The sequence below is a fragment of the Lactuca serriola genome, chromosome 7 (genome assembly GCF_051521515.1).
Source record: "Lactuca serriola cultivar US96UC23 chromosome 7, Lser_US96UC23_V15, whole genome shotgun sequence".
Lineage (NCBI taxonomy): Eukaryota > Viridiplantae > Streptophyta > Magnoliopsida > Asterales > Asteraceae > Lactuca > Lactuca serriola.
Window position 1 is genome coordinate 160,512,685 of NC_136414.1, and position 27,386 is coordinate 160,540,070.

The window sequence follows — 27,386 nt, forward strand, 5'->3', positions numbered from 1 at the left end:
GACCAACTCGACCTTTGAAGATGGAAGGATTGCGAGGGTTTAATGAACCAACTCGACCAGTTGAGATTCCTCAACTTGATGAGTTGAGAAGACTGATAGTATGCTGTTATTTGTATATGTTATCTGATTGGGTGTCAGTACTTTGGGGGAACTCACTAACCTTCGTGCTTACAGTTTTGGTTTATGGTTTCAGGTACTTCAGTAGACCGTGACAAGGTGAAGGCGTGACCGTACACATCCTCACATTTTGGACTTATGATTCTAGGAAACTCTGATAATGTGAATGTGTTGGAAACTATGTTGAAATCGATTTTGATTTTTAAATAATGGTTTGGGTACCGTGGTTCAAGGAAGTGGTTCTGTATATGTCAATATTTTGGCTTGGGCTGCCCAGGAGAGGATGGGATTTGTGTTTGTTCAGGCCCCCGAGGCGATATTGATGTTGGTTGAGTGGTTAAGACCTGGATATGTAGGTTGGTTGGAGGTCTCAGAGGTTGGGTAGAGGTCGTGGCTTGGGCCTCGAGGCACAAGGAGGAAGCATTTGATATGATCAGTTTGGAATTGCATTTGGGATTTATGTGGCAGATTGTCGGATTAGATTGTCGTTATCTGTGGCAAGGATCTTTCCCTCCAGATTTCGGAGTTCGAAGGAGTGGGCAGGCTTGTCACCTCCCAAGTTAGGTTGGATTCTCAGCTTGATGTAACACCGTAAATTTCAAAACAATTTTTCACATTTTTAAAAACATATTTCCATTTATCAATATTATAAAATCTCATTGTTTCACAAATCCATCCATAAAACACAGCCCAAGATCATAATGTATAAAAAGAAACTCCTCATGTGTGCAGGGACGGATCATTAATAGGGCCAGGAGGGGTCTTGCCCCCCCTGAATTTTGGGTTAGAAGTAGTCCACTAAGTTCAAATTTTCGGAATATAGGCCCAGGTAAGTGAAAATTGGGCTGTGGCCCTCCTGCCCAATCGAAAGACATGAACGACTGAAGGTGAATTGAACGAACGCCAATCCTAATCTTGTGTTCTTCATTGGTCGCTTATCGTTGCTGGTAGTTGTCGACTGAGTAGCACGCCACAATCACCACCGTCCACTGTCAACATAGCCACCGCAGGTCACCCTTGACCTTCCAGCTCCGACCCCCTGCCTCCACCACCAGCAGACACACTAACACAGCACAACAGGGCACAGGCGGCATCAACTAAGCAGTAGACCTTCAGTCTTCTGATTTCTGTCTTCTCTTCTTTGTTCTTTCTTTTAATCTTGTTCACAGTTCAGTGAGTTCACGGAAGAAAATCAGAAAATTAAGTATGTAATTCTGAATTTCTAAATTCCCTTTTTTCTCCCTTTGCTTAAATCTTAATTGCTTCATTCAATGGTATGTATTTTGGATTGCAACATGAAAAAAAACAAGAAGAGTTCATACAATCATACATTAAAAGTATACACAGCAGGGACGGATCTTTTAACTGTGTATACTTTTAATTTTTTAATTGCTTGTTCAGTTGTTCTAGGAAGTAGGAATTTCACACTCACACAGTTAAAAGATTTCACACTTTATTGACTGTTCACTGTTGTTACTTCCTCTAATAGTCAAATTGCTTGTTGTTTGTCTAAATGAGTTATTGAGCTGAGATTGTTGATTAATATGAATTGTTCCTTCATTGTCTTGTTGTTGAAATTTGAGAATCAAGTAATTAGGATTTCAAACAATGTTGATTAATATGAATTGTTCCTTCATTGTCTTGTTGTTGAAATTTGAGGATCAAATAATTAGGATTTCAAACAATGTTATATTTTTTCTTTTGCTGTTTTGCTGAAATTTAAGTTAGTGGCTAATTGTGAATGAATTGTTCATACATTTTGATATTTTTTTATAGATATAATTATGGGCAAGATGAAAACCATTCATTCTTTTTTCAAAAGAATGGGTGATGATGAAGACACACTTAATGAAAATCATGAGAGTAAACGTCAAAAAGCTTCAACAAGTGAACCACAACTGCAACAACATGGAAATCAACAAGAGAATGACAATTCTGAAGCCACACAATCAAATCCTAATGAGGTGGATCTTAAGCAACTAGAAAGAGATCCTGCTAAACGAAAACAAATGTGGGATTATTCAGTTAATTTAAGAGAAGAAGTAAGACGAGCTTATATGACTTTAGAACCTTTCCAAATACGTCTTAAAGAGTATCATGCTAAAGGTTCAAAGAAACACCCTCGTAGATTCCAATATGCTTGGTTCAACATTTTCCCTAATTGGTTAGAATATTCTCCAACAACACACTCAACTTATTGTTTTATTTGTTATATATTTAACGATAAACCAAGTGTGTGTCATTGTTATAATGCATTTACTGTTAAAGGATTTGACAATTGGAAAAAAGTTAATGATGGGAAAAATTGTGCATTCTTGAAGCATATTGGTTGTTCACAACATAGAAATGCAGTTGCATTCGCTGAGAACTTGATGAACCAAGAAGCACACATTGAAAGTATCATAGTGAAGCAAAATGAAGCGCAAATATTGAAGAATCGTTTACGATTAAAAGCTTCGATTGACACGGTTCGTTGGTTGACATTCCAATCTTGTGCTTTACGAGGAAATGATGAAAGTCCTAATTCCAAAAATCGTGGTAATTTTCTCCAACTACTAAAACTTCTAGCATCTTATAACGATGAAGTTGCAAATGTTATATTAGAGAAAGCTCCTTATAAATCAAAGTATACTTCTGGAGAAATTCAAAAAGAAATTCTAAGTATTATTGCAAATAAAGTTCGAAAACATATTCATAGTGAAGTGGGGGATTCATACTTTTGTGTCATGGTTGATGAGTCACAGGATGAGTCTAAAAAAGAGCAAATGGCCATAGTTTTGAGATTTGTTGATGCAGAAGGGATCATACGGGAAAAATTCTTGGATTTGGTTCATGTCAAGGATACCTTATCATTAACCTTGAAAATAAATATGTGGAGACAACTTTTACACTATCAGTTTGATGTTAGTAAAATTCGTGGCCAAGGGTATGATGGTGCTAGTAATATGATAGGGGAATGGAACGGATTACAGGCACTTGTTCTTAAGGATTGTCCTTATGCGTATTATGTTCACTGCTTTGCTCATAGATTACAACTAGAACTGGTGGCTGCTTCAAGAGAAATTATTCCTGTGCACCAATTTTTTTCAAACTTAATTTTTACAATTAATGTGATTTGTGCATCTAGTAAGCGTCATGATGAGTTACAAAAGGCAAAGGCAACTGAGATTGAGCATTTATTGGAACTTGGTGAAATTGAATCAGGAAAAGGATTGAATCAAGTTGGGACATTAACAAGAGCTGGTGATACACGTTGGGGTTCTCATCTTCGTTCCGTTTTGTAGTTTGCTAAACATGTTTGATTGTACTCGTGTTGTGCTTCAAGGAATAATTGATGACGTATCTGCTACTTATTCTCAATGCGGAGATGCCGATGCAGCTTATTGTTACCTGAAATCATTTGAGTTTGTGTTTATTCTTCACTTGATGAAGGAACTAATGGGAAAAACTGATATACTTTCTCAAGCTCTAAAAAAGAAATCCCAAGATATTCTTAACGCCATGGAGTTAGTTTCAGCAACAAAGGAAGGTCTAAATGATTTCAGAAACAACGGATGGGATTCTTTACTTGCACAGGTACAATTTTTTTGTGAGAAACATCAAATAGATATGCCAGATATGAATGCTCCATATACTTCTACTCGATACCGGCCTCGAAAAACAGATAATCATGTTACTTTTGAACATTTTTATCGAGTGGATTTGTTTACATCCACATTGGACAAACAATTACATGAGTTGAATAGTAGATTCAATGATCAGGCGATGGAGTTGTTACATCTTAGTTCTACTTTAGTTTTAAAAGAACACCCTAAAGTGATTAACATTGATCAGATTTGTCTTCTTGTTGAGAAGTATTATCCTGAAGATTTTACGGAGCAAGAGAGAATTCAATTACGATATCAATTGGATATTTTTAATATTGATATGACAAATAATCCCAGACTAAGTGGTGTATCAACTATTGCTGACCTATGCAAGGGACTTGTGGAAACTCAGAAACGTGAGACATATTATTTGCTTGATAGAGTGGTTCGGTTAATCTTGACACTTCCAGTTTCTACCGCTACAACAGAGAGAGGATTTTCTGCAATGAAAATATTCAAGAACCGTCTTCGCAATAAGATGTCAGATGACTTTCTCACAAACAATTTGGTGGTTTACATAGAAAGAGAAATTGCTGAAAACATTGATTCAAAGTCGGTAATTGATGATTTTAAAGACCTTAAAGGTCGCCGGGCTGAGTTGTAATTCTTTTTTTAGGTATTGTTTGTGTTTAGTTGATAAAAAATTTGCTTTTTTTTGTGTAAGAATGGTAACTTTAGGTATTTTGGTGTTTAAATGTGGAAAAAAATAATTTTTTATTTGTAATAACATTAATTTTAGATTTTTTTTACTTTCGGCCCCCCCAAATTATATGTTCAAGCTCCGTCACTGCATGTGTGTACTGATAATGCTGACGCCTTCCCGCAATCCTCACTGGTACCTGAAACAGATAACACCAGACACTGTAAGCATAAATGCTTAGTGAGTTCCCCAAAATACCACATACAACATATATTAGCCACTCGAGGCTACAACTCTGTATGACCCTCTGGTCAAAATGTCTCAGTGGGACCCTCTAGTCCCAGAACTCTATGGACCCTCTAGTCCTAACTCTGTGGACCATTCGGCCCTAACTATGTAAACTCCGAGTCAAATATAACACAGAATCACATAGGTAACACATAGTATACAATATACTCTGTCATATAACTCTAATTACCACTCTAGGTAAAGTATAGTGACAAGACTCACTTCGGGTAACGTGGTAAACCTCGAACTCTGACATACTACACTAGCCTCCGCCTAATCACATGAATAATTACTCTAATTAATACAACTTCTACAGGCCAGGCCAACCCCTCTCTATAAGTTCTCTAAGAAGGGTAAAAGACCATTCTACCCCTCTAATGGCTCATAAGTCCAAACACTGAGTAAACCCTAAAAGTTAACCAAAGTCAGCGGTCAGACTTTGACCCGACTCGTCGAGTGCACTCGTGTGACTCGGCGAGTACATGCGTGTCCTCTTCGCCCCTGGCCCTCTCTCGACTCGCTGAGTCAACGCTTCACTCAATGGGTCATCACAAGTCGCGAATCCTGGATCAATCCGACTCAACTCGTCGAGTCCCTTATGGGCTCTACGAGTTCCTCCCATGACAACACTCATCTGACCTCTTGAGGTCAGATCTGCTTCTCTAATCTATAGATCTGACTTCCCTACGACCAATAACCACGTAAAGGTCGAATCTTGACCCACATGCAATGTGTACAAGGCTTATTTTGGTGAAATTCCTTTTAACATGGCAACCTAGTCTCCTTTACTCCATAAACCGTCATAAAGCAAAATGGGGAAAGATCTCTGGACCTCTATGGATCCAGATCTAAAGTCTAACATAGTAAGGGGCCATAAACTCCACTTATCAAACCCAAAAAGGGCTATACAAAACCCTAGATCATGGATCTTAACCCAAAACAGAAAGGGAGTTCGATTTGATACCTCAAACGTGTAGATCTGAACTTGAAAACCCTGGATCCACAGCTCCCTTGACCTCTTCTTGCTAGAAATGACTTCTCCTTTGCTTAAACACACGAAAATCGATCAATATGGCCTTAACTCACTCTCAACTCGCTCAAGCTCTTAAGGGACAATCTCTCTGGACAGGTAGCCACACAAGAGGGCTATAAGGTCCTTTAAATAGGGCTCAGGCCCGGGGAATTAGGGTTTCAGCTTACAGCGCGGACTTTTCGAGTCCACTCTTCCCGACTCGTCGAGTCCATTCATTAATCCAGTTAGCATTCGCGGTCCTACCCGACGAGTCTACGACTCAACTCGTCGAGTCCGTCTCTTTTCTCACAAATAAATGAATAAAATAATACCTGGAATACCGGATGTTACACTCGAGATCTGTTGGTCACGGTGGTTGGTGAAAGTATGTCACCGCCGGTGTACGCAAGTGGTTTGATGTTACACGAGTACCTTAGCGAGACGAGCAAGGTCCTTATTCTTGGGAGATGGGAAAGCCAGGTGTCGGATTGTCGTCTAGGTTGCAAGCAAGGGGTGTATGTTTGGATTGTAATTTTGTACTTTCCTATGCTTTGTAAGTGGTTATTATGGGAAATTCAGAGGCTTTCAGCTAAAATTCTGGTTTTTCTTGGGTTTCGTTTGATCCATATCTGCACGATCATTCTGTAGATGCTAATCATTCCATGGTCAAGTATGGTTGTACCTGGTTGGGCTATTTGGGGTATGTTTTGGTTTCACCACCAATGGGTAGTGGTTCGAGTTCTAAGTGGGGGAGAATTGGGATTCTCAGGTTGAGCATCAGTCATTGAGGGTTCTTTCAGTCGCTGTTCGGTTTGCTGGTTTCAGATTTGTTAGGCAGATGTTGATCGGTGAACCCTTTCCAGAAGCGGGTATGTTTAGCTCCAGGTGGGTTGTGGTTCTCTGGTTTAGGTGACAAGGTGGCTTAGACCATTGGTCGTTGAGTTCGTCTGTCAATCGGAATTCTCTGAAGGATTCAAGTGGTGACAATTTAAGAGCAAGGAATGTGTCACCCACCGTCCAGTGTAGTATGTATGTTCCCTAGGTTCTTAGGTATGCTTACCCTCAATGGTGAAGTGGAATTTTGATTCATAGCAGACTCAGGTTTTGGTACTTTGTAGGATCATCTTGGAGTTCTTCTCGAGCTAGTGGTGTAGTGATGGTATCTGTGCAGTCTCAAACAAGTATTGGGTCTTGTTTGACCAATCATGAGGATGTTTTCTAATTTGATTAAGGTGGCCTTTCGATTACTCTGGTGTTTCTTTTATTTTCGGATGAGATTATGGGTTTCTTTAGTATGCATATGGGGGTGCTCCTTATGAGCTGGGCAAGAGGGCGCTGGAGCATTTGGCTCAATTTTTGTGCATGATCCTTTTTGGGTTATATTTTTTGAATTTGACCAAGTGTACGATCGTTATCTAATCCGTGGATCGTGTGCGACTTTGTTTTCGTAAGGTTTTGCTTGGTACCCATTCTGTGGTGCTCAGTTGGCATTGTAAGGGAGTCAATTAGGTCCCTTCAAGGTAATGGAATGAGGTGGACATCTTCAGGCCTGGAGTGTTGGGCCAATGATTTGATGATGTCAGTGTCGATTGGTTATCAAGAGCATTCTAGTCATAGGCTATAGGCCTAATGATCATAATTGTTCATTTATTCTACTTGTAGCGCTTTCGGTGTACACGCATTGGTGGGGTTCGGGCAAGTCGTAAACATGTTGGTTGGATAAAGGAAGCATTAAGGATTGAGGGAAGTATCAATCAGGTATCAGAAAGTCTCGGTAGGTTGTATGCAATATAATTATAATTGTTTGCAAGTTATTGTTAGATTTGTGATTCTCAAGTTGGAAATTTCTTATGCAGTCGTAAGTCATCAAGTTATTGGTGATTGAATCGAGTGGATGTTCAGGTGGGGTGCACCAGAGCCGGTAATATTTGGATGTATCGCAGAAGTTCATGCTTTGATTTCCTGAGAATACAAGCAGTTTGAAAGAACATCAACATAAAGCTTGTGAGTTCATAAGTATTTGTTTTTTTTTTTTTTTGAAAAATGTTTCTTTGATTCTTTTGAAAAGTTTTCCTCAAGAAAATCCTATATTTTCTTATGAAGAGTGTGTTTGAAAACCCATTCCTTCCATGACTCCCAGATTCATACAAGTTATGTACAATCCAAGGTATCGTGGAATGAATATGAAAATCCGTTAGTTACTTGTTAAACAATCCATTTATCAAAGGCTGAGTTATCCCGGGAAAATCCTATATATTTTCCATAAAAGTAGCTTGCTGGTTATCCGTTCTAAAATGAAGCGTACAAGTATCTACCATACTTATATCGTTAAACGTAGTTTCCTTGAAAAACCCTGGTTACTCCAAGTGAAGTATATTAGCCTTATTACATAAATAAAACTAATAATACATGGTGAACTAAATCCTGAAGGTATTATTAATACCTTTTAGAAATCAAATTGGTTATTACTTTGAGGTTAGTTCACTTGATTCATTATTACAAAAGTAAATCTCTGCTATATGGGTTGTGAGTTTCATAACCATAACTGACTGGATATGACCCGCAACGGCCGATATCCTTTATGACTTTGACACCCATAGACCTGCCAGTCCGACTGTAGCTAGCAGCCAGGTGCGGGTTGTCAGTCCCGTATAGATCTATGCACAACAATCACGCTCTCCCTACAAGAGATTCTGGTCACAAGTGCTAGTCATACACTCTGAATCTTTGGGAGTGTTACCAAGGACGTGTCTCTAACATAGACTAACAAATTTATAAGTAATAATACTAAAAATATTGTTTACGATTTGCATGAATCCTTTCTAAAATAATACATTTTACTACATGATTCACAAGTTCATTACCCTAGTTTTGAAAACTATTTCTAGGAGTTGATTTCTTAATCATTTGGTAAAAACTGTTTTCCTTATTAAAAGCATACTGAAAATATGATTATCTTGAACAAAATAATATATTTTGAGCACAAGTTTCCTTGTACTTTTGCTTGTATTCGCCCCCCCCCCCCCCTTGAAAACATGAAAACTCGGAAAAACGTACGGGTATGAACTCACCTTGAGCGAGTGGTTTGATTGGAGGATCGATACGGAAGGCTAGATGTTCAAGTGAAGCCTTGAACACAATTTGATCCTAATTAACACTCAATGACACATAAATGAATCAAATGAGGGTATTTCACTACTAGATGTGATGGAGAACCACTCTAGGGACTTGGAACTACTTGCACTAAGTGTTAGGACCTTAAAGGATTGCATGAGGGAGGTGTATGGCCACCTTGAAGGTGTGTGCAGCCATGGGTGTGTAGCCCAAGGGGTGTGCAGCCATTCACTCATGATGAGAGGTGCCTTTTTGGTGTTTTCAAGGTCCATACTTGCATCCATGAAGTGTTCTAGGTCTATACTCGATTGTAGTGCAAGTTAAGAGTCCTAGAAGTGGGTTTGACTTCTCGGTCCATGATTTCAGCAGGTTCTTACACAAAACATAGACTTTCGTCTAGATCGATCTCGTTGAGAGGAATCACAAGTGTCTCGTCGTACATACACTTCTTTAGGTTCGACACGTGGAAGACAGGATGAACGTTGTTGAGTTCTAAAGGTAACTGGAGTCTGTATGCTACGAGACTGATCCTAACAAGGATCTCGAATGGCCCAATGTACCTTGGGTTGAGCTTCCCACGTTTTCCAAAATGTATCATGCCTTTCCATGGTGAAACTTTCAAAAGTACACGGTCAGCAACCTGGAATTCCAAGGGTTTCCATCTCTTATCGGTGTAGCTCTTTTGTTTATCACGTGAGGCTTTCAATCGTTCTCGGATTTGTACGATCTTTTCAGTCGTCTCTTGGATGATTTCTGGACTAGTGAGAGTGTTATCAGGGACTTGACCCTTGACTAGCTGCGTGCCACCCACTTCAGCCCAGCACAGAGGGGATCTGCACTTGCGGCCATAGAGGGCTTCAAATGGCGCAACCTTGATGCTGGTATGGTAGTTGTTGTTGTAGGAAAATTCAACCAAGGGAAGATGAGTGTCCCATGACGTGACGAAGTCGATGACGCAGGGTCTCAACATATCTTCTAATGTCTGAATTGTTCTCTCACTCTATCCATATGTATGAAGATGATAAGTCGTGCTCATATCCAACTTAGTTCCAAGAGCCTTCTGTAGTGATTGCCAGAACCTCGATGTAAACCTGCTATCTCGATCGGAGATAATGGATACAGGTACCACATGAAGGAGAACTATTTCTCGAATGTAGATCTGCGTGAGTCTCTCTATCTTGAAGTTTTCTTTGATTGGCAGGAAGTGGGCGGATTTAGTCAACCGATCGACAATTACCCAGATGGCGTCGTGACCACTCGGAGATCTGGGTAACTTGGTGATAAAATCCATGGTGATCATTTCCCACTTCCACTCAGGTATCTCCGGCTGCTGAAGCAAACCTGAGGGCTTTTGATATTCTACTTTTACCTTGGCACAAGTCAGGCAATTGCCCACGAAAGTAGCAATTTCTGTTTTCATGTTCGGCCACCAATAAAGTTGTTTGAGATCCAGATACATTTTATCCGAACCTGGGTGAACGGAGTACCTTTTCTTGTGAGCTTCGTTCATGACAACTTCTCTGTAACCACCATACTTCGGGTTCCAGATACAGTCCATGAAATAGTAAACTCCGTCTCCCTTGACCTCTAAGTTCATTTCCAATCCTTGCAGGGCTTCATCCACCATGTTTTCTGGTTTTAAGGCTTCTAGCTGAGCCTCTCGGATGTGTGTGGATAATCGGGAATGGATGGTCATCGTCAATGCCTTCACTCTACGACCCAAATATTCATTCCGGCTGAGGGCATCCGCTACCACATTGGCCTTGCCAGGATGGTAGCGAATTTCACACTCGTAGTCACTAAGTAGCTCTACCCATCGCCACTGTCTCATGTTTAACTCCTTCTGATGAAAGATACGTTGCAAGCTCTTATGGTCGGTGAAAATGGTGCACTTTGTTTCGTAGAGGTAGTGTCTCCAAATTTTTAATGCGAAGACCACTGCTCCCAACTCTAGATCATGTGTTGTGTAATTGACTTCGTGTGTTTACAACTGTCTCGAGGCATAGGCGATAACCTTTCCTCGCTGCATGAGCACACAACCTAGGCCCTGATTGGATGCATCATAGTAGTCCATGAAGTCTTCTGTCCCTTCGGGTAGGGACAAGATAGGTGCGCTGCATAGGGTCTGCTTCAATGTTTCGAACGTAGTGTCTTGCTTTTCTCCCTAACTAAAGGTTACACCTTTCTGTGTCAGGGTGGTTAAAGGCTAAGCGATTTTGGAGAAGTTTTGGATAAATCTGCGATAATAGTCAGCGAGACCCAAGAATTGGCGGATTTCTGTGGGTGTCTTTGGCATTGACCAGTTCTCAATCGCTTTGATCTTGGAAGGGTCCACGTGTATGCCTTCCTCACTAACCACGTAACCAAGGAAAGTTACCTTCCTGATCCAAAACTCACACTTTGAGAATTTTGCATATAGTTTCTCCATCCTTCGTGTTTCTAGCACCTGCCTCAAGTGTTGCTTATGATCATCCTCCCTTTGCGAGTAGACAAGCATGTCGTCAATGAACACGATCACAAACTTGTCTAGGAAAGGGCGGAACACCCGATTCATCAGGTCCATGAATACTGTTGGTGCATTGGTCAGACCAAAGGGCATTACTACAAACTCGTAGTGTCCGTAGCGAGTTCGGAATGTTGTCTTGGGCACATCATTCTCGTGAACTCGCAACTGATGGTACCCTGATCTTAGACCTATCTTCGAGAAGTAATTGGCTCCCTGAAGTTGATCGAAGAGATCATCGATTCTGGGTAGGTGATAATGGTTCTTGATGGTCATCTTGTTCAGTTCTCGGTAGTCGATGCACATCTGGAAAGATCCATCTTTCTTCTTTACGAATAAGATCGGGGCTCCCCAAGGTGAGGAACTCGGTCTTATGAATCCTTTGCGGATCAACTCATTGAGCTGGCTGGATAATTCTTGCATTTCTGCCAGCACTAAACGATAAGGAGACTTAGCTACAGGATTAGCTCCGGGGATTAAGTCGATGCGGAACTTGATTTGACGCGCGGGAGGAATTCCCAGGAGTTCTTCGGGGAAGACTTCAGGAAAGTTACAGACTTCGGGGATGCTCTCGAGGTCTTTAACTTTTTGTGTCTTGTCGAAAACATGAGCTAGGAATGCATGGCTCTCCTTCTGCAAATATTTATGGTCTTTGATGCATGAAATGATTCGAAGGTTCGAACTGGGTTTATCACCGTAAATCATGAGGGCTTCACCTGAGGGAAGATTGAGGCGGATAGATTTCTCGAAGCAAAGGATATCAGCACGTGGGGCTTAACCAATCCATGTCGATAATGACATCAAAACTTTTTATGGAGACTGGCATAAGATCGATGGGAAAGGAATGATCGTCTAGGGTAAGAGTATAGCCTACGAATATGTCGCTAGTGCTTTCTTTCTTTCCGTTAGCCATCTCGACGGTGAATGTTTTGGTTAAAGGTTGGGATTTATATTTGATTAGATGTTCGAATGCATGACTGAAGAAACTTCTCTCTGCACCAGAATCGAAAAGGATGCATGCATAAGATTTGTCAAGGAGGAACGTACCCGTAACAACAGTAGGATCAACGACCGCTTCCTCCTGGCCCATTGCCAGCATCCTTCCTGTATTGCCACCTGTTGTTTCCTTGGGACAATCTCTCTTGAAGTTCCCAACCTCTCCACAGCCATAACAGGCTTGACCAGCTCCCGCTCCAAGAGCGTGATTGGTTGGTTGGACGGGTCCTTTACAGAATCGAGCTGTGTGTCCCTTCTTGCCACAGCTGGTGCACGACATCTCCCGGCACTGTCCCAGATGATGGTAGTTGTACTTGTTGCACAAAGGTAGTTTTCCAGCATAGCGACTAGGGTTTGTTGGAGTAACGAGGACTACAGCAGGAGTAGTAGCAGTGTGGACTGCCATTGTTTGTTGCTTCTTGGAGTGATCCTGAGAGAACTGGCCCTTGAGTTTGTTGCCGAACTTCTTCTTCCTCCCGCCACTCTCCTTTTGTGGCTCGGGGACGGCTGCCACCTCATCAAGATCGGCTCCATGATCGATCAGTGTCTGCACCAGATCCTTGGCACTTTCAAATATAGTCGGTCTAGCAGCCAAGACATTTCCTTTGGTTTGGGCCATCAGTCCCCAAATGTATCTCTCAATTTTCTTGCTTTCCGGGGTGACCATTCCTGGACAAAGAAGAGTCAGATCACAGAATCTAGTGGTGTAGGCAGCGATGTCGGAACCCTTCATCTTCAAGTTCCAGAGTTTGTGTTCCAACTTTTGCACCTCGCCCCTCGGGCAGTATTCCTCAAGCATGAGTTCCTTCAGTCTTTCCCAAGCCATGACATTAGCCACTGGCAGGGTTAGGGTTTTGACTTGACCATACTACCAGGTCAAAGCTCTGTCGGTGAAGGTGTAGGCGGCGAACTTCACCTTGTTGGCTTTAGAACAGGTGAAATTTTCGAATGACTTGACCATCGAGTCAGAGCGATAACACCTCAATTTCCATCGAATGACTTGGGTTTTACGCTCATGAAGTCCTTGTAGGAACACTCCTTTTGATGTCCCTAACTTCCATCTTTCCATTATGGGTCGGTTCCACCTCCAGCTCCACCAGAGTTCACTTGTGCCATTGCTATAGTCACGACGGCTGTAACTGCTTCCTGGAACATGACGGGGTCGAACTGAGGGGGTAACGGTGGTGGTAGTGTGTCGTTGTTCCTTCTGATGGGTCTTGGTCGGGGAGGCATCTTGTTCTAGAAACAATCAGGAAGAAGATGATGGTAAGTCCTCGAGATATATGAAACAAGATATTTCGCATCCTGATAATAAAAGTATTCTACCAAGCGATAAGCACAAAAAGGTTACTAACGCAAGTAAGTTATCGCTTAAGAAAGAAGAGGTAGCAACACTTGGAATGAATTTGTATACTGAATTTGGTTCTAGCTAAATTATTCCTATAGTAATTTACATTAGATGTTTTTTTGTTCTTGGTAAGTTTTAGGCTTGCTGTAACACCACAGTCACTCACAGGAACATGTTGGTCATGTCTCGAATGAATATAGTTGATCAGGCTATATTGACCATAGACATGATTACATAACTGCCCAGGTTTAACCACGGTGTCCCAACATCCAAATACTTTTGTTTTGTTCTTCGTATGACACAGATTCTGGTACGCAGATATATTTGTATACTTTTAGTTTAGAGCACTTAGGCCCCTTAATGTTTATAGTTGTATACCATGTAAGGTTCGGTATACTTAGTTCGCTATAAACAAGGGCTCTGATACCAATCTGTCACACCCTAAAACCAGAACAGTGGAATCGTTCCGGGGTGGAGGACGTCATGTTTAGCATCACAAACATTGTACAATAGCAATCATAGTAACACAACCATTACAATGTGTGTGTATATATATATATATATATATATATATATATATGACAAATGTTTACATCAGTTTGGTACATGTTTTAAATACACCGAAAGCATGTAGAATATAAAAACATGACTCTTATTGCTCCGGATCCACTAAGTGCCAAAAAGTACCTGTCTACTGATTTCTTGAGAATACAAGCAGTTTGAAAGAATATCAGCATAAAGTTGGTGCGTTCATAAGCATTTGGTTTTGGTGGAAAATGTTTCTTTGATTCTTTTGAAAAGTGTTCATCAAGAAAATCCTATATTTTCTTATGAAGAGTGTGTTTGAAAACCCATTCCTTCCATGACTCCCAGATTCATGCAAGTTATGTACAATCCAAGGTGTCATGGAATGAATATGAACATCCGTTAGTTACTTGTTAAACAATCCGTTTATAAAAGGTGAAGTTATCCTGGGAAAATCCTATATTTTCCCTAAAAGTAGGTTGCTAGTTATCCGTTCTAAAATGAAGCGTACAAGTATCTGCATTACTTATATCGTTAAACGTAGTTTCCTTGAAAAACCCTGGTTACTCCAAGTGAAGTATATTAGCCTTATTACATAAATAAAACTAATAATACATGATGAACTAAATCCTGAAGGTATTATTAATACCCTTTAGTAATCAAATTAATTATTACTTTGAGGTTAGTTCACTTGATTCATTATTACAAAAGTAAATCTCTGCTATTTTGGTTGTGAGTTTCATAACCATAAATGACTAGATATGATCTACAACGGCCGGTATACTTTATGAATTTGTCACCCGTAGACCTGCTCGTCCAACTGTAGCTAGCAGCCAGGTGTGGGGTTTTCAGTCCCGTACAGATCTATACACAACAGTCACGCTCTCTCCCTACAAGAGAATATGGTCACAAGTGCTAGTCCTACACTCTTATTCTGTGGGAGTGTTACCAAGGACGTGTCTCCAACTTAGACTAACAAATTTACAAGTAATAATACTGAAAATCCTGTTTATGATTTGCATGAATCCTTTATAAAATAATACATTTTACTACATGATTCACAAGTTCGTTACCCTAGTTTTAAAAACTGTTTCTACGAGTTGATTTCTTAATCGTTTGGTAAAAAACTGTTTTCCATGTTAAAAGCATACTGAAAATATAATTATCTTGAACAAAGTAATATATTTTGAGCACAAGTTTCCTTGTACTTTTGCTTGTATTCACCCCCTGAAAACATGTAAACTCGAAAAAATGTAGGGGTATAAACTCACCTTGAGTGAGTGGTTTGTTTGAAGGATCGATATGGAAGGCTGGATGTTTAAGTGAAGTCTTGAACACAATTTGATCCTAATTAACACACAATGACACATAAATGAGTCAAGTGAGAGTATTTCACTACTAGATGTGATGGAGAACCACTCTAGGGACTTGGAACTACTTGCACTAAGTCTTAGGACCTTAAAGGATTGCATGAGGGAGGTGTATGGCCACCTTAAAGGTGTGTGCGGCCATGGGTGTGTGGCCCAAGGGGTGTGCGGTCGTACACTCATGATGAGAGGTTCCTTTGTGGTGTTTTCAAGGTCCACACTTGCATCCATGAAGTGTTCAAGGTCTATACTCGATTGTAGTGCAAGTTAAGTGTCCTAGAAGTGGGTTTGTGGTCCTAGGGTGTGTGTGTGGTCGCACACGGGAGTGTGCTGCCGCACACAAGGAGTGTGCCGCCGCACAAAGGTGTGTGCGGACGTACACAGGTGTGTGTGGTCGTACACCCCATATGAAGATGTCCAAAATGTCAAATCCAAGGTGCAATAAGGCTAGGGTCATGTTTATCTCGAGTATGGAAGTGAAAATCTCACTTTGGAGGGTGTTTTAAGGGTGTGCGGCCACCGAAAAGGGGGTGTGCAGCTGCACTCACTTCCAAACACGAAGAACATGATGAATATTTCACACTTAAGTCTTAGATAGAGTGGTCTTTCATGAATATCAAGTTAGAGGATGAATTACTCACTTTCTTGAAGCTTTGGAGGGTTTGTGGTTGAAGAAGCTTGAGAGAAGAAAGTGTTGTGTGCTGCCAAGGTGTCAAAGGAATGAAAAGAAAGGGGTTACCCTTTATATAAAGGTGGGTGTGCTGCCTACAAGGGAGAGTGCGGCCAAGAAGTGAGTGTGCGGCCACACACCCATGTGTACGGACGTACACGCCCCGTAAGGGTGTGTATGGCCCGATTTTTTTCACCCTATGGCTTGCTGACTCTTTCCTAACCTCAACCTTGGCTATGCTTAAGCTTAGAATGCGTAAATGAACCCTTAAACAGTATGAGAAGTCAACAGAACAAGTTTAACATCGACTGAATTGGCTAAGTGTACAAGATAAAAGTTTCGGGTTGTCACAACGTGGTTTTCCAGCTCAAGGAAGTCAGATCTATGTTTTGAGTAAGTTCCTTGTGGATTAAGTGCTTAATGTATTAAGATGAGGGTTTTTGGCGAACTCGGCGAGTTTATGGATAAACTCGGCAAGTTGGCTTGGTTTTCCCCGACATTTTCAAATTGATAGAGGAACTCAGCGAGTTTGTTGGTCAACTCGGCGAGTTGACTTGGTTTTCCCCGACTTTGACTTTCAATTTATGTCTTTGAACAAGTTTTTGGCAAAGGGTACTCGAGGAAATATGAATATTAATAAGGAAATTATGGGCTTAGAATAAGGCCCATATGGGGTTGTGCTCAATTTGGAAAATTAGGCCACTAGTGGGCCTTTATGGATATTTTGGTTTTGGGCCTCAATTTTGGTCTATGTTGGGTCAGTGGTAAAATGGTCATTTTACCCCAAGTAAGGATTATAGATTATAGCATGGAACCCAATTGCTAATTGGGTGTGTTGTTGGTACTGATAGCTCAGGAAGCCGGCAGGACAACAGCTAGGGATTTCTTTCGGGAAGCTTGTGTATTCGAGGTGAGTTTTCCTGACTGTACTTACAGGTTGAAGGCACCAATGTCGGCCCTTTGGATTTTTATCCTGGTTTATCTTATGATTGAGTACTATTATGATTTATTAGATCGGTATCCAGGTAGATAGGATGTTGTTATGCTGTTATGATCTGTTAGATCAGTGCCCTAGTAGATAGGATGTTGCTATGTTGTTATGATTTGTTAGATCGGTATCCTGGTAGATAGGATGTTCCTATGCTTAGTGATTTGTAGATCTGTTTTTCTGGGTGTAGACTTTCATATGATTATCTGTTATATGTGCACATGTTTGGTCGGTGGATGAGGCTTCACTGCTTTTTGTGTAAGCCAACAGGTCAGGGCATTCCAACCCGATGCTTGAATGGGCCCGAGGGTATCCCATCCCGATGATGATTGGACCCATAGTATGTTGGCATTCCAACCCGATGGTTGAGGGCCTGGGGTATTCCAACCCGATGGTTGAGGGCCTGGGGTATTCCAACCCGATGGTTGACTGGACCCATAGTATGTTGACATTCTAACCCGATGGTTGATTGGACCCATAGTATGTTTTTATTTGTATATGTTATCTGATTGGGTGTTGGTACTTTGGGGGAACTCACTAAGCTTCGTGTTTACGGTTTTAGTTTATGGTTTCAAATACTTCATTGGACCATGACAAGGTGAAGGTACGACCGTACACATCCTTGTGTTTTGGACTTATGCTTTCTGGAAAACTCTGATAATAGGAATGTTTTGAAAACTATGTTGAAAGCGATTATGATTTTTAAATAGTGGTTTGAGAACAACGGTTTTTGTAAAAACTTCTTTAGAAAAATGGTTATTTTGAAAAGTTTAAATTTTATGATTTTTTATGGATGTTACAATAAAAGTGACATTTATACCGACGACATGTCGTCTAAATATGTATATATTAAAACCATTTTTTTTCGCGAAAATCAGTCCTGACGACCCTTTGGCGAGAACATGTTGTCTGCATTGGTGGCTCTGTACCAACGACATTTATCCCGACGACATTTTCCACTTTTACCGACGGAGCTATCCAGACGACTTTTTACCGACGGCAAGTCGTCTGTATAGGCTTTACAGATGACATGTCATCTGCACAGCTGCTAAAAATGTCATCGGGATAGGCCTCATTCCTTGTGGTGATGCATCAGAAATAAGTGATTTTATTTTCTGTATTCCATCATTTGTATGTTTATTTGGGGAAAAATCTTGGAAACAGAAACAAATTTGAGAAACTAATAAGAAAAAAAAGGGCCAGCCACTAATAAATTTGTATGTTTAGATGTATCACCGGAATAAAAAAAAAATGCTTACTTTGAGACACTAATAATAACAAACATACAAGAACAAACCCAAACACACTAAACAGAAACAATTTGAAGAGCGCTTGAAGAATTGTACACACAAGAGATATGTCAGATTTTTTAAGTTTAAATACAACAAAATAGCAATCTGCTCTGCAAGTAATTTTTTTAGTAGTTGTATGCTTGACTCTTTTAGAAAATGCATTTCTTGCATTACATGATGAAGTATTTGTATGTTATTTAACTTGCCAATGTCAAACACCATCACCAAAGTGGATTTTTTAAGATTAAATACAACAAAATAGCAATGTACTTTGCAAATAATTTTTTTAGTACTTGTATGCTTGACTCTTTTACGAACTGCATTTCTTGCGTTACCTACTGAAGTATATGTATGTTATTTAACTTGCTGTCATAAAAAATAAAAAAATAAAAAAATAAAAAAATAAAAAAACTGACAGCAGGGGACTGTTTGCACTTAGTTAATATATAACTAAATAAGTTTCAAAAAGTACTGTTTACGTATGCTACTAATAACAATTTATTTATTATTTAGTCTAGTAACAATGTTTGCTTTTCAATTAAAATCATAAATAAATCTCAAGTAACATCAAATAATAACTAATAAACATTTAAAATTCTAAACTGCTATTTTATTTTTTCTAAACCAGAGGCCATCCCAAAATTTTATTAATATCTTTTCTGTAAATTGTAAATTAATTATGTTAATATATTGTGTAATGAATATGATTTTGTAAAATATAACCTCGGCTGTATACCTTATCAGATATCTTATGAATATTATAAAATAGTTTGAGTAAATATTATATTATTAAAGGAAGACAATTTTAGTTTGTATGCTTCTTTGGATGGTAAGCTTCTCAATTAAACTATATAAATACGAACTATGATCATTCATTGCAATTACCAACAGCTCCAAGAGACACTTGTGCTTCGAACATGGAGTCGCGTCTTTCTTTCTTTGCTCTCTTTTTTCTCATCATGGTAGAGAAATTTTTATTGTCTGATGTTATAAATCTATGGTGCAACATTACAACGACCATATTTTTTTAATTAGTTTTGTTATGCTAACCGATAGTTTTTCAAATATTTTTTAGCAGATCACGGTTACTGTCTATGCTAGGCCAAATCCTGAAGAATATCAGCAAGACTCGCATGTTAGACAAGGTTTTTTAGTGTCAACCAATCCCACAAAGAGAAGCCCATGCAACCAAAGAAAGTCCACCAATGAGGACTTCGAACCAAGGCCTATCATGTCAGTGTATGATAACAGTGCAGGTTTAAAAGATAAGAAGATATTGCCTGATGATTTTGAGCCGAGACCAAATGTTTCGATTTATGAAAACGGAGCAAGTGTAAAAGGTAAGAAGATGTTTGATGAAGAGTTTGAGCCAAGGCCAAATGTCTCGGTATACGATAACAGTGGAAGTCTTAAAGGTAAAAGGACATTTGATGAAGAGTTTGAGCCGAGACCAAGTGCCACAGCATACAAAGGTTAATGGTATGTAGTGGCGATAAGGTTTATTACCAATGAAGTGTGTAATATATTTGAAGCAAGAATAAAGCGAGGCTTAAATGTCTTGGAATGATGCTTTTAAATTTCGGAGCTGGATGACATCATGTAAATTATATCCATATTTTGTTGGTTTGTATGCATCTATATTTAATTTTGGTTGGTATGCATCTTATTGTGCAATATATAATCTTGAGCTATTTTTGGGTTCAATAGTTAAATAATTAAATTAAAATCGAAGTGAAGACACTTCTTAAACCGGGTTTTTTTATCGCTGAAGCATGGAGGGATTTCTTGTGCGCAGTTGTCTTCCTGATAGGGGAGGGGAAAGTCAATCAAAACTGTGATGAAAAGTAAGATGGTAGAGCCGACAAATAATTATCAAAATAAATAATAAATAATAAAATAAATATGCCGACAAATATTTTCTTTATTTGTTAAAATATCAATAAGTTTTTCTTCTTTTAGTTATTATCTTATATTTATATATGTGAAATTTTATTCGGTTTAATCAGTAAACTGAACTGAAAAAACCGAAACGAATTAAAATGAATATTAATTGGTTTAGTTATGGTTAGATTTAAATAAATTAATAAATAAGTAAATAAATAAAACCCAATAAAACCAAACCAATTTAACCAAAAGCCGAATAACCGAACCGAATAACACCCGACGTTATTATCGTCTTTAACTTATGTACCAAAAAACATGTATTGGAACGAACCATTTATATTTAAAATTAGGTCAAGAAAATATATTGCATAACAAGATGCATACAAACCAACAACATATGATAGAATTTACATAATATCCCCCATCTCGAAATTCAAAAGCATGATTACAAGACATTAAGCCTTACTTTATTTTTGCTTCAATATATCAAACACTTCTTACTACATTACTGAACATTGTTTATAAACCTCATCCTCACCATAAACCCTTAACCTTGGTATGTGTAGCACTTGGTCTTGACTCAAACTATTCATCAAATATCTTTTTACTTTTAAGACTTGCACTGTTATCTTTACAAGACATTTGGCATTTGCTCAAACTCTTCATCAAACACCTTCATATATTTTACACTTGCACCATTTTTATAAATTAAAATGTTTGGCTTTGGCTCAAAATCTTCAATAAATGTCTTCTTGCTTTTAAAACCAACATTGTTATCATAAACAGAGATATTAGACCTTGGTTCGAAGTTCTTATCGGAGGACTTTCTTTGGTGGCAGTGACTTCTCTTTGTGGGATCAAGTCACTGGTGATACCAAACAACCTCATCGAACATACAAGTATTGCTGATATTCTTCACGATTTGGCATAGCATAGACAGTGACCGTGATCTGCTAAAAAACATTGAAAAACTATTGGTTAGCATAACAAAACTAAATTTAAAAAACACGGACATTATAATGTTGCAGCCTAGATTTTTAACATTAGACAATAAATTTTTTCTACCATGCTGAGAAAAAAGAGAGCGAAGAAAGAAAGATGTGACTCCATGTTCCAAATTCCAATTACAAGCGTCTCTGGAGGTGTTGGAATTAATGAATGATATTTCATATGTATACCAATTATGAGACACATGTATTAAATTGGTTTATATATATATATATATATATATATATATATATATATATATATATATATATATATATATAAAGGTCAAAATATTTGAAAACTTTAAATTTATAAAAAAAAATAATGAATTATTATAAATGAAATGTTTTTTTTTTATCTTTTAAATTTAAACAAATAATTTAAATAAATAAACAAAAGAAACTAATGAGCTTTATTTTGAAATTTTTGAAATTAAAAGGTAAGTTAATTAATAATATTAATATCCATTTATTACTTCATTTTTTGCAATTATTAATTAAAATGTTATGTGAAATTTAATAAAATAGAAAAACTTATAAAATGACATGTAGAAAAAAATTAATTCAAAATAACCACAAAATGATATTTGGTAAATTGAATGAGAGTATGACATGTGGCAAAAAAAAACCTTAATTTATTAGAGTGGATAGATAAAATGAGATGTTTATCATACAAAAAAAAAATTTTAAATCTAAAATTGACGTTCATTAATAATATAACTAGTGTAGGATCCGATACGCTGCATGGGTTAGATACATGTTTATCTTTTTGATGAATGTGTATGTTTGGACGAATCAAAATGATAGAATTGATGGTAAGATCGGAGAAGGGATACAAAAGATGTAAATAACAGACATAATATTGAAAAGATGGGTTTTCGTTTTAGCTTCCTTTTTTTATGATTTCATTCATCTCCTGTTATGTTTTGATGAGCTTCTTGTTCAGGACGATGGACATTCACAGGCAGCGTAGGGTGCCTATATTAAAAAAACAATCAGTACCAAATACCAATTGCTAAAAAAAAAAGAAAAAAAAATACAAACAGCTATTTCTATGTAGTCAAAAGTGCTAGTCTTGGGAACTACCCGGTGCAAACAATTTCTTTTAAAAATGAATAATGTTTTTTGTTTGACTAACTATTAAATATATATTCAATGCATCTAAAAGAAAATTAAATATGCTTACATGTAACATATTTACTTGTATATCTTAATTTGATTAAAAATGGTCATGTGGGCAGAGAAAACATTATAGAAGAAATGGTCCCTTTGACAAAAAATTATTACATAAAAGGTTGAAGAAATGGTTCCTTTGTCAAAAAATTATTACATAAAAGGTCCTTATAGCAGGAAACTGTTTGAAAGATGGTCCCTGTGATAGGATAAACATGACAAAAATGATCCCTTTAAGAAATTGTTGCAAAAAAGATCCTACTGGCAGGAAACTATTATAGTGAAGATCAGAAAGAAAATCAAAACTAAAGTATGGGAAAATTGCTTACACATCAATTAAAGCAGGAATCAAAACAGTTTCACCATAATCGATCATTGGCTTGTCGTTTGTCCACATTCAGAAACCATTGACACATCACTTAATCATTTTTTTCTCAGATTGATGGATATAGTGATAATCAAGTTAGAATTTTCAATTTTGTCACTTGCAACCAATATGTTTTTTGTAATTATCGGTTCTACTCCTATATGTTAGTTTTAGGCCTCGTTTGTTTTTCTACAAAAGTACTTTTTGAGCACTTTTCCTTTCTGGCGAGTAGACGTTTCACAAATGCACATCTTCTTCCGCAAACTTGGAAAATGACAAAAGAAATTTAACCACTTTCAAAACAAACAACACCTTAGTTTCTAGCTATAATCATAAAATCATCTTTTGTTTACCAATCTGTTGTGAATAAAAGACATAAGGACAAAATGGTCATTTTATATATAATTAAATCACAACAATCTTATGAACAAAATCTAAAGATACACCAAGCTTTCCATCCCAATCTTGGAGGGATTATTTCAGAGGGTAGTTGGATTTTTCTTCTTTCACAAAACCAATACAATTGAAAACTAATGCACAACAAAAGATATGCATACCTTCTTAATATCTGAAATTGCAAAAAGGTTAAAGTCACTGCTAAAAGTAGCAATCCCCTAATCCTTCGCCTTTCAAACACTCCCAAATTCCAATCACCTAAAAAACTTTAAATAAAATATATATTAAATTCATTCAATTTTTTTAATAAAAAAGAAGTATTCGACTTACATTTCACTTGTATACCTCAAAATAGCTGACATAGTAACTTCCATTAAACTTCATATGTTGCCTTAGTTGTATTCTGATAAAGTTCACGTAATTAATTGTTGCAAAATTATAAAGATATAATGCAAATGAACAAAAAAACTACTTACTTTTACTTTTTTTTTTGTTTATTATAGCATGTTAGTGTGTTATCCCTTTTGTGGAAATCAAATACACATCAGACTATGACCTTGCTGTCCTCACCTGGAGCTTGACCAATGCTCCATCCATCATAATTCCATTTTGGCAGCTTCTTGGGATCACCTACAGGTTTAGGAAGTGTCTAACAGAAGAAAATGAAATTAAAATCGCTTAAATGATGATAAAAAAAAAGACGGATTTAATGAAGAAAACACAAAGAAATCGACGTTTCAAACTACTTACTGTTGCTTTGCTTCGAAGATCCATACCCAATCCACCGATCGTATAAGAGATTTCATGAAATTTAGGATGTGTTTGGATATAATAATGTTTTCTCTTATGATGTTGAATCCAAAATTAAACAAAAACTTCAAGATTATCATAGGAAGAATTGTGGAAATTACTAATTTGCGTGCTTTTTGATGGTTGACCAGAAAGTCAACCTTTCAGAGTCGAGATAGTTTATAAAATCGGGGATGAAAAAATAAAAAACCCCATAAACCAAGGTACCAAGGAGGTAGTATGATTTGTGGCAGATTATATTGTGATGTTTTGATCCACTCCATAATGGAAAAATAAAAACAACCCCGAGTTTGCCTCTTATAACTCAAAACTATTCTTTAACATGGAAAAATAATTATGAGGCATAAATGACCTTTAATTATGACATAGCTATAGCATAAGTGACCCTCAAATATAAAACCAGTCTAAAGTGACAATTATGTCTTTAGGTATGTATGTGTATCAATTGACAAAATAACAACTACATGGGAATGTTTTATTTTAATAGAAAAGATGATGTAAACAAACCTTACCAGAGCTTGGCAAATCAATATTACTTCCATTCTCCAACTGATAAGTTAAATTAAAATCATGTTGTTGTGCAGGTGATCGAAGAACAGAACATCCATCTCTAACCACCATAAAACCACTATCACCCAAGTTGATAGCATCAAGACCCTACAAAACAACAATCATAATAACTTAACAACAATATTAATCATAATTGACTAATTAATTATTGCGAATTCAATCATTACTACCTGATTTGTGAGTTCAATAATGCAAGCAGTTGAGAACCTTTAGCTTGAGTGTTTGTGTAATGATTACTCTCTGCTAAGGTTTTGGAGAAAGTTTAAACAAAACTTTAGCTTCATATTCTTTAACAATGTAAGAACAAAGAAAAAAGAAACATTACCCATCACTATTGGAAGAAGATGTAAGCCGATCATCACGCATAGAGTTTTTTGAGAACACATCAGGGGCAGTTTTGGCATTTAAAAAAGTTGGAGATTAGATGTGGAAGATTTTCCAGTCAATACCAAGAAACAGGTGTTGCAGTTGAAATTTGTTTTGGCAACATGGTAGATGAAGTATCCATAAAGAGAGAAGCTTTCTGATTATAGGCCTGATTTTACCTAAGGCACTCCCAATCACCAAAGCATACATGTCAGACTTTACCTCCATCTAGTATGTGATCCTTTCTACCATTTCCTTCCGGTCCACATTCCCAAGCCCATATGAAATCAAATACTTTGATGGGTCCACAATTATTACAGGAACAATTTATTATAAAATCGCCATTAGCATAATTACTACATTAATAATAGTTTTAAGAGAAAGAAACAAAAGTAACCTGGTAGTCTTGGAACCATATAGCCGACATGCTTGTGACCAAGGCCTAATGGACCCGATGTACTTCTTATAGATAGATAGTCGGGTGCGGCAATTGGGATTTCACCAGATACCTGAAATTGAAAATAACACTCTGAATTTAGTTAAGAAAGCAATGCCTAAAACAAAAGAGTAAATAAGTAACTTTCTTACTTAGGGGAACTGGTTGTTGTGATTCATGTCTTCTAGAAGATGAAGAAAGATCCGGATCTTCTCCTTGCCATTATCGTCTCCCTTGAGCATAATCAAACTCGTTCATGTAGTGAGACGATGACTCTTTATTGCTTTATTTTGTCAGCAAAATCACAAATGACGAATTAGTGTAGAATAGAGGATAGAGTATAACAAATTAGGGAAGGACAACAATAAACTACCACTTGCCAGGGCATCATCGTTCGATTTCAGAGAAGGGATGCGACCGCCGGTCAATTTTAGACAGTCGACTATACACGAAATCAAAGAACAACCGAGTATCGAGTCGATTTTCAGCAAAATGAAAGTCGTGAAGACCGGCGGAAGGGCGTGGATAGGCGGAAGGGTGTCTGGAGCTTCGACGGTTCCACAGTGGCGACCGATTCCGGAGCTTCAGACAAGAAAAGGCAATTTTGTATACATGCCGAGTGGTGGATCAAAAAGTATTGGTATACGTAGGCGGTGGATGAGGAAGCGGTGAAGGGAAAGGAACGACAAAGAAAGCAGAGTCGGTGAGAGAGGTGGTGAGAAGCAGTAGTGGCAACTATCCTGATGAACAGTATTCAGGGTATGATACTGTTCATAAGATTGTTGTGATTTAATTATATATAAAATAAAATGCTTTTCGCAATTATTGTATAATATTCAAAAAAAATTCTAGTTCAAATAAGGCTTATAAATTATATTAATTTTAACAAAAACTATTTATTACAAGATATTAACAAAATTAGTCTAAATTTACAAAATGTTATTAATGGCCTCTGGTTTAGGAAAAAAAACAATAATTTAGAATTTTAAATGTTGGTTATTGTGTTACTTAACAATTATTTATTATTTTAGTTGAAAAGCAAACATTTTTAATACGCTACATATTAAACAAAATGTTATTAATAGTATATACAAGATGTTGTGAGCCGTAGCGTGACGGTAAGATCAAATCTAAAGTTTTACGCGAGATGAACATTCTCAATGCTAAATTTAAAGAGACAACTATATATATATATCACATAATTGTAGATTTATATAAAATATATCAAATTTTTATAAGTGTTGTATGATCATCTAATATAAAAGGAAAAAAAAGAAAAAAAAAGTATGGTTTCATGTTTGATTAGGAAAAAATTTGTGTTTTAAAATTAACCTCACACCATAACGCATAAATTCAAGTCTAACGAAGCCTTTTTCGGACACTACACTAACACTTACGCTATCATATTTTTGAGATAACATATCCACTCCTCGTGGCCAAGGTAGACTTTTTAGAAACTTGAATATATCTTTTTAACCAACCATATTTTGTCAAGGCAACCCAGAGGGAATGTGACAAGCTACCGGGACAAGGGCATAATGTCAAAACCTTTGTCAAAAATGCACAATAACCACAATTCACTAGACACCATACAACCAACAACCAACCATTCCCTACTATCATTCTAAAACTGGAAAACCTGACAAATATGTTAAAGGTATATCCTACATACTACTTCATTTTTCTAGGACAAAAAAAAGATATTTATCCTATATGTTAAGTTGCCAAGAATATAAATACCACCCTAAAAAATGAGTTAGTATCACTCTCCACTATTTATCCTTACTCTTATTTATACTCTCTTAAATCTTCCCAATTTTTAGTTGGGTGTCAGTGCATATCTTGGGCTCACCCCCGATAACGGTTAACCCATGTATTTACTTTGTGAGAT

The 27,386-nt window shown here is 37.5% G+C and overlaps 2 protein-coding genes and 1 long non-coding RNA gene across 17 annotated transcripts; 2 read left to right on the forward strand and 1 right to left on the reverse strand.

The window, feature by feature from the left end:
• The first annotated feature begins 998 nt into the window (after nucleotides 1-998).
• Nucleotides 999-4,478, forward strand: LOC145061925 (uncharacterized). Its single transcript, XM_079009516.1, has 2 exons — nucleotides 999-1,321; nucleotides 1,894-4,478. The coding sequence occupies exon 2, from the start codon at nucleotides 1,902-1,904 to the stop codon at nucleotides 3,399-3,401; it is 1,500 nt and encodes a 499-aa protein (XP_078865642.1). The 5' UTR covers nucleotides 999-1,321; nucleotides 1,894-1,901; the 3' UTR covers nucleotides 3,402-4,478.
• Nucleotides 3,412-4,368, forward strand: LOC145064499 (uncharacterized). Its single transcript, XM_079011940.1, has one exon. It carries the CDS (start codon nucleotides 3,412-3,414, stop codon nucleotides 4,366-4,368), a length of 957 nt encoding a protein of 318 aa, XP_078868066.1.
• Nucleotides 4,479-20,772: 16,294 nt separating the features above from the next.
• LOC145061926 (uncharacterized) lies at nucleotides 20,773-26,249 on the reverse strand. 15 transcript variants are annotated; one of them, XR_013687337.1, is made up of 10 exons: nucleotides 25,869-26,249; nucleotides 25,648-25,778; nucleotides 25,457-25,568; nucleotides 25,019-25,353; nucleotides 24,864-24,933; nucleotides 24,636-24,780; nucleotides 23,790-23,962; nucleotides 23,644-23,716; nucleotides 23,475-23,571; nucleotides 22,062-22,355 (listed from the first exon to the last, which is right to left on the reverse strand). It is a non-coding gene; the product is annotated as an uncharacterized LOC145061926 (long non-coding RNA). The 15 variants fall into 15 exon arrangements; XR_013687338.1 differs by having other exon boundaries at nucleotides 24,631-24,780; XR_013687336.1 differs by having other exon boundaries at nucleotides 24,064-24,780.
• Between the last annotated feature and the right edge of the window lie 1,137 nt (nucleotides 26,250-27,386).

Excerpts from the sequence above, each read along its gene's own strand:
- LOC145064499 (XM_079011940.1), top strand. The coding sequence starts at position 3,412 with ATGTTTGATTGTACTCGTGTTGTGCTTCAAGGAATAATTGATGACGTA.
- LOC145061925 (XM_079009516.1), top strand. The coding sequence starts at position 1,902 with ATGGGCAAGATGAAAACCATTCATTCTTTTTTCAAAAGAATGGGTGAT.